The sequence below is a fragment of the Quercus suber genome, unplaced genomic scaffold, assembly GCF_002906115.3.
Source record: "Quercus suber isolate HL8 unplaced genomic scaffold, Cork oak 2.0 scaffold_97, whole genome shotgun sequence".
NCBI lineage: Eukaryota > Viridiplantae > Streptophyta > Magnoliopsida > Fagales > Fagaceae > Quercus > Quercus suber.
The window spans coordinates 102070-110015 of NW_027069562.1; the positions used below are offsets into that span (position 1 = coordinate 102070).

General features: G+C 43.0%; 1 protein-coding gene across 2 annotated transcripts in view; it reads left to right on the forward strand.

The window, feature by feature from the left end:
* Window positions 1–342: 342 nt before the first annotated feature.
* Window positions 343–7946, forward strand: part of LOC112037826 (G-type lectin S-receptor-like serine/threonine-protein kinase RKS1) — a 15977-nt gene continuing 8373 nt past the window's right edge. For both annotated transcript variants that reach the window (XM_065774724.1, XM_065774725.1), the window contains exons 1-2: window positions 343–1691; window positions 2392–2520. In XM_065774724.1, the coding sequence (XP_065630796.1) occupies window positions 1472–1691; window positions 2392–2520 (349 nt within the window). In that variant the 5' untranslated portion in view covers window positions 343–1471. The remainder of the gene's footprint in view (window positions 1692–2391; window positions 2521–7946) is intronic.

A 7946-nucleotide genomic window follows, 5' to 3' on the forward strand; every position in this document is an offset into this window, starting at 1 on the left:
TATCAAACAAGGTCTTCACTATGAAGCTGGAATATGGACTGGGCGGAGTGGGGGATATTCCACGGGGTGTCAGTGATCTCTAATCAAGTGCTCCATTCCTTTAATTTATCCACTAATAATAAGCATATCACATTTCCTTGTAAGTTTAAGGCAATGGTCAACTCGTCAAGGTCTTCCTTCAATCACGATCATAAAATGTCCCTGATCACACGTAACTTTGTTAATCAATTGTGCTTAGTGAAAGATAACGTATTCCATACGCAACTTTTGATGGAAAATTCATTGTATCATTGACTCATTAATTTAATACAATTTCTTTTTAATTTTGATCACCGATTATACCTTTTCATAGTACATACTTGGTTACATCAAGATTGGAACCCAAACCTCTTTTCTAAAACCATGAACCCTGCTAAACCATCATTGAATGCAGTATTACTTCTCTCCGTTGTTTTCCCAATTTGCTTTTGTCTTGATACCATAACACCTGACCAGCCTATCAAGGATGGTCAAGCTCTAGTCTCAAACCACAAAACCTTTGCACTTAGATTTTTTAGCCCCGGCAATTCCAACCGTCGCTATGTTGGAATTTGGTATTACCAAATTACAGAACAAACCGTTGTGTGGGTTGCAAATAGAGACAATCCTCTCAATGATACCTCTGGAGTTCTCTCCATCAATGATCAGGGAAACCTCATACTCCACTCCCAAAATCGAACCATTCCCATTTGGTCTGCTAATGTTTCTGTTCGGACTCACCCACAAGCAATTCTATGGCTTAGCTCTTAGATTCGGGAAACCTTGTTTTAGTTCAACAAGGCAACCAAATGGTCAAATTATGGCAAAGCTTCGATTATCCCACCAACAATATGCTTCCGCTTATGAAATTTGGGTTGAACTGGAGGACTGGGCTGAACCAGTACCTAACATCATGGAAATCCAAAGATGATATTGGAACAGGTAATTACTCATTTAGGTTGGACCCAAGTGGGTACCCCCAGTTTTTCTTCTACATGGATCGAGTTCCATTATGGCGAATCGGATCTTGGAGCGGCCAAGGATTGAGTGGTATACCCGAATTGACACCTAAATTTTTTAATTTTGCCTTCTATATTAGCTTTGTGAATAATCAAAATGAGATCACCATCATGTATAGTATAACTGATCTCAAAGCTCTCCCTAAAACGAGATTGGTGTTGCATGAATTAGGAACATTGCAGTTCCTCACATGGTCTGAGAGTAGATGGGTGGGGATCTCGTCCCATATCGAGTCATGCAATAAGTATTTGTTTTGCGGTCCAAATGGTTACTGTGACCCATACAATGTGATAAGTTTGAGTGCACGTGCTTACCTGGGTTCGAACCCAAGTTGCCCCATGATTGGTACTTAAGAGATGGGTCACGTGGGTGCGTGAGGAAGCAAGGAGTGTCTGTGTGCAATACTGGAGAAGGATTTGTGAAGTTGGCACGTATGAAGGTGCCTGACACTTCAAAAGCACTTGTAGACATGAGTATAAGTTTGGAAGAGTGTGAGCAGGAGTGCTTGAGGAATTGTTCCTGTACAGCTTACTCAAGCACACATGAGAGTGAAGGGATTGGATGCTTGAGATGGCATGGGGAGTTGGTGGATACAAGAACATTTTCCGATGCAAGACAAGATTTATACATACATGTGGATGCTGTTGTACTAGGTATTGTTTATTCTTTTACAAAGCTTTATCTATTGGTCTTTTTAACTTCATATAATGTTTTTGAATTTAATAAATATGTGACACTACCAAATACCTGCCTAGTAGTAATGCCTAATGCTAGTGATGAAAATTTTGTCCTATGGAGTCTAGAGTTTTGATTTGTTTCACTGTCATAGTCAATAGAATATAGATATTAGTAGGCAAAGTTGGGGGTGTTGAGAGAGGGCAATTGACCCCCTGACTCTACCAAAAAGTTTCCTCAGTATTACTAATTGGGTTCGGTTAAAGTGTGCCCTTAAGGCATACATCAATCATCAATTTTAGGACACTTTTTATGGAAAATTGAAAAAGCTATCAAAAAAATTATTATTATTATTATTTTTTCATAACATAACATATATCAGTAAGAAAAAGAAGGAAAAAAAAAAAAAAAAAAAGGTCATATGTGAATAAAGTAAACAAGAAAACACATTCTCAATGAAAAATAATAATAAAATGTTGTTATTCTTAAAAAAAAAAAATATATATATATATATATATATATTGCTGGAGAGAATCACAAATTGATTTACCCATTCTTTCCTCCCTCCTCTCTTTTCCCTGTAAAACCGCATCAATATTAACTATTTATTTCAATTACCCTCTTTGATTTATAACGACGTTATGAATAATATTTCTGTTCCTTTTTTTTTTAATTCAGCTCAATATGCTAAGAAAAATGGTCTTACTTGGAAAAAGAGGACATGGGCAATTATTGGAGTTTCTGTTGCTGTAATGTTGCTTCTTGTGGTCTCCATTGTGTATTGGTTAATAATAAGGACCAAAAGAGGTAAGCAAGTTTCATGTAAGCTAATAATTCTCACCAATCTTTTTTGCCCTTTAATCCACATCTTCTTATTTTTTCTTTTGCTCGCCTTCTCTTTCACACGTGGGCTTGGTCCATATCGGGAACAATGAGAACTTGAGTAACCTGAATTTCAGCCCAGCTTTAGCCTTTTGTTTGTCCAACACTATATTTTTTTTATTGGCTTCAAGTTCATAAGCTGCTTTGTGATTTCTATGGACTATAATAATAGTTTTGGGCTGATTTTGTGGGCCCAAATTAAGCAAACTTTTGATATTGATTTTGCCAAATGCATGGGCCATATTCATTGATTGTGAGTTGACTTAGTCAATTTAAATGATTAAAGTAGTAGGTCCTTGTCTATATATATAATAATAATAGGTGGAGCAGAAAGAAAATCTAATTAGATTTTAATTAGATTCTCAATTTTGCACCACTTGTCCTAACCAAAATTCAAAAAAAAATCTAATTAGATTATAAATTTAACTCCAATTTTGTGTCATGTATCTTATCTAAATTTTTTAATTTTTGTGCCCAAATAAATGATGTATTAACATTTAACACGGAAGCCAAGAAAATCACAATAATAATGCTCATTAGCCTAAGCAAGAACATCTCACTTGCACACTTTTATGGAGATTATAAATTGGACTCTAATTCTGTGTCATGTATCTTATCAATTCATTGGCCTAAGCAAGAAAATCTCCTCTGCACACTTTTATGGGTAATCTCAATAGAATCTGGAGCTCTTCTAATCCCACAATCAGAACCAAAGAGTCCAACGAGAAAGACTATAAAAGCAAAACATCATCTCCTCCTAATTCCATATCGTCATCCCATGTCTCCTCCTTTCTCAACCTCTACCAATTAGATCCACACACTACCCTCTCCTCCTCCTTATGGATTTCTCAGAGCAAGGCTGGGTTCAAACACAATATTCAATCTCACTCTTCCTTACTTTACATTCTCATACATTAGCGTTTCATTGGCGCCTTCAAGAAGATTCCAAGCTCAATGATCAGTTTTTATTTTTTAATGTCCCTTTATATATTTTAAATAATAAAATGCAATATTCTCTTTTTTCTTCATTGTAGCATCACTTAAATAATAAAATGCAATATTCTTTTTTTTTATTATTCATTGTTTTATCTAATGCTATCATATGTATGATAAACCAAGAAAAAAAAAAACACCAATAGCATTACTTAAATAATTAAATGCAATATATATTTTTCATTGTTTGATTTAATTCTATCATTCGTGTGATAAACCCCAAAAAAACAAAAACAAAAACAAAAAAAATTGGCCAATAGCATCATTACAATTAACTAGTCCCGTGCGGTAACACGAGGTTACATACTAGTTACTTATAATAGTTGTTTAGCATTGTCGGTCTTCTAGATAATTGACAAGTGTTTAAATTCTATTGGCCAATACTTAAACAATCATCTAACTAAGTAATTAGTTACAAGAAGACTAGGGTGGTTGCTGACTTAGCTACTAATGCTATTTGCTTTTGTGCTCTATGAGTGAGGCAAATATGAAATAGTCTAAAAGCATTTCCAGTAGTTTATCTAAATGTTTGTACTGTTTGGACAGTGAACAGTAACATTTAGTTTTTACTTACCTACTTTTTCAAATACACTTTCCAACAGATTCTCTATCCTTTTATCCATCTTATTTAAATATTATTTCTTCATTCATTTCTTATTCTTTTTTTAATTATCATTTATTTTTCCTATGTTCATTCCCAACAACTATATTTTTCAATAAGAAGTGTTATATCAACAACATTTTTCGCAATACTTTCATAAGAATTATAACAAAATCTTATGTGAAAAGTTCTTACTAGTTCTAATTTGAACCAACCATTGAAATTATTTTTTTACTCACCAATATTAACTAATAACAATCTGTTACTTAAGATTTATTGTGAAAATATTGTGGTAGCATTTCTTAATTGTCATTTCTTATTCTTTATATTATTTTTCCTTTCAATTTCATCCATACGTTTTTTTTTTCTCTTGTTTTTTCTCCACCACACATGTATTCCCATTCTAGCTCCCTTCTTTTTTCTTTTTTCTACTTGACTCCAGATCACTCTCTCTTTTTCTCTCTCTCTCTCTCTCCTTTTTCTTTTTCTACTTGATTCTAGAACACTCTCTAGCTCTCTATGTGATAAGAAATAGGGAAAGAACAAGCGAGAGATATCTTGCTTGCTCCACCGTTGATCGAAGGACAAAGGCAGGCACAGAATCAACGTTCACTGTGCCAAGCCACACCTTCCACTCCAACACCGCTTGTATTCCTCCCCAACCAGATGGCTTCTTCTTTTCTTTTCTGTACGGCCCCCACACCATGACCCGTAGTGGGCCTCGAACATCGACCTGGGTATATGGCCCGTGAGGCCCATCTCCCTTTGCCAAGCGGCCCACCCCCGAGTCACGCCTGCCACGGGCCCAAGCTTTGCCTCTTCATTGCTTCTCGGAGAAACCCCTCCCCGAGTCTTAACATAGCTCGCGGGAACCCCGCCCCGTACCAGATTGGTATGCCACGGGAAGACACCGCGGCCGGGAACCATCGGGAGGTGGAAACCAAGTTCCAACGCCACCCTCACCACTTCCCATGACTACCTAACTGTCCACTTACGATCGATAATACTGGACCGCCTGTTGCACTTATTGGCAAATAATCATGACCTCTTCGCCATTCCTGAACTATAAATACAGGAAGTTTTGAGAAGAGAGGGGTTGGAAAAAAAGGGAAAAAAGGAGGAAGAGAGGAGGGAGAAGAGAGAAAACAGAGTGAGGAAGCGGTTCAGAGCCCCGAGGAGAGGAGAGCGATTCCATTGGCTTTGGCGTTCAGAACGACCCAGTGTAGGAAATCCAAACCCACGATACAAGTAAGTTGTGAGCCCAAGCAAGGCCCAGCCCAACGGGTTTCGGTTTTGGGCGCGCACAATTGGCGCCGTCTGTGGGAAAATCCTACTAAGCAGTGGTTCCGCCGAGGCTCGCGTACAGGATAGATGTCTAGAGGTGGAGCCGAGAGTGACTCGGCGGGGTCTTCCAGGGCTCTACCTGGCGGGAACGGAGGCAGAAGAACCGCGAGGATCCGGTTTACGAGCAGCAGGAAGAATGGTCCGGCCTTGGAGAGGGGTCGTATCAAACGGGGAGGACGGTATCCCACGCTTCCAGACGTGGGCAGCCTGACGTCAGGGATGAAGAGCTTGAGCGGCTACGGAGGTTAGTACAAGAACTGGAACTGGAAGCGCGAAACGAGCGCCGCCGAGCCGGTCAAGACGCCCGAGATAGAAGGCCGGACGATGAGGGAGAGAGGCGCGGGACTGGCTCGAATCGACCGGGATCACACCACCATAGGGAGCACTCGCACTCGAGGGAGTCCCGTCGCCGCCGAGACCGCTCCCGTTCAGCAGAATCTTACCGGCGGCAATATCGCTCTCGGTCCCGGGAATACGGAAATCGAGGCTCGGATTCTCCAGAGGGACGGCCAAGGAATGCAGCTATGGATGCTATGAGCCGTGCATTGCGCAGGGCGGCTCGGTCGCCATTCTCAGCAGACATTGAGCGAGCACCGATGCCGGACAGATTTACACGCCCGCCGTTCAATTCGTATGGGGGAAGACGGATCCCGTGGAGCATGTCAGCCACTATATCCAGATGATGTCTTTGCATACCCGCAACGACGCTCTGATGTGCAAGGTTTTTCCCTCCAGCCTTGGTCCCACGGCCCTAAGGTGGTTCAACGGGTTGCGTAAGGGCTCCATTCACAGTTTCGCCGAGCTAATACAGGAGTTCGGTTCCCGTTTCGTGACGTGCAGCCGGGAACAACAACCGGTGGACGCGCTGCTGTCTATGAAGATGAGGGCAGGGGAGACCCTCCGTGATTACGCTAGCCGATACTGGGAGCTCTACAACGAGATCGGCGGAGGGAACGAGAAGATCGCGGCGAGCACTTTTAGAATGGGATTGCCCGACGAGTCAGGGTTGAGGGAATCGTTAACCAAGAAACCTCCCGAGGATATGAGGCAGCTGATGAGGCGCATCGAGGAGTACAAGCGGTTGGAAGATGACAGAATACAGAGCAAAGGCAAGGCGCAGGTGTCAGATCGCCCTCGGCTGAGCGGTTTTCAACAGAGGGCACGGGGAAATTTGAGGGTTCAAGAGCCAGTAGCGCCGCAGGAGAGGTGAACGTGACGTTCAAGGAGCCCGTGCACAAGATTGTGGATAAGATCAAGCACGAGCATACTTCAGATGGCCGAACCGGATGGCTGGCGACCCCTCTAGGAGGAATCAGAACCTATACTGCACCTACCACAAAGACCGGGGGCATACTACCGAGCAGTGCCGAGTGTTAAGGACCATCTCGGGCAGTTGGCTAAGGCGGGACACCTCAAGGATTTTGTGACGGATACCGGAATCGGGAACGGGACATGGCGCCCCACACACGGGGAATCCCCTTCCGCCCCCTCTTGGGATAATTGACGTTATCCACGTCGCCCCGAGAGCACTTCAACGGAAAAAGGAAGGAGGTGCTGACAATGATACGGTAGAGGGAGTACGGGCGTGCCGTCTCCCGCGAAGAAGATCAGACCTGCCCGAGAACCGATCTCTTTCGACGACAGCGATTTGGAAGGAACCGTTCAGCCGCACGACGACGCATTGATAGTCATGGCAAGGATCGGCGGCTTCGTCGTGAAGAGAATAATGATAGACCAGGGAAGCGGAGCGGATGTTATGTACCCGGACCTATTCAGGGGGCTCGGGTTGAGGAATGAGGACTCTCGAAGTATAGCGCTCCTCTAGTTGGGTTCGATGGGAAGATGGTGGTGCCCGAGGGGCGAATCTGTTTGCCCGTGAACATGGGAGGCAAGGAGGCGATGGTGAGTTTCTTCGTAGTTACCTCGTACTCCCCATACACGGCAATTCTAGGGAGGCCATGGATACATGCAATGGGGGCTGTCCCATCTACGCTGCACATGAGGGTCAAGTTTCACACCGACTATGGTGTCACAGTGATACAAGGAAGTCAGCAGGCGGCCAGGCAGTGTTTGATCGCCATGGTCAACGGGAAGGAGCAGACCGACCAGAAGGACCAGGTCGATCCCAAATGTTCGTCGTCGGGGACGCCTTTATAGCAATCACAGGACCGCCAGGGGTCGCGCGCACCGAGAACTTGCTCAAGGTAAAAGTATTGCCGGATACGGACAAATACTTCCAAATAGGAGAGAGCATGGAGGACGGGGAAAAAGTAGAGATGTTGCTACTCCTAATGCAGAATGTGGACGTATTTGCGTGGAGCCCATACGAGGTGCCCGGGGTGGACCCCGAATTCATCGTGCATAGACTTGGGGTTGACCCATCATTCGCCCCTAAAAAGCAGAGGCCGAGGAG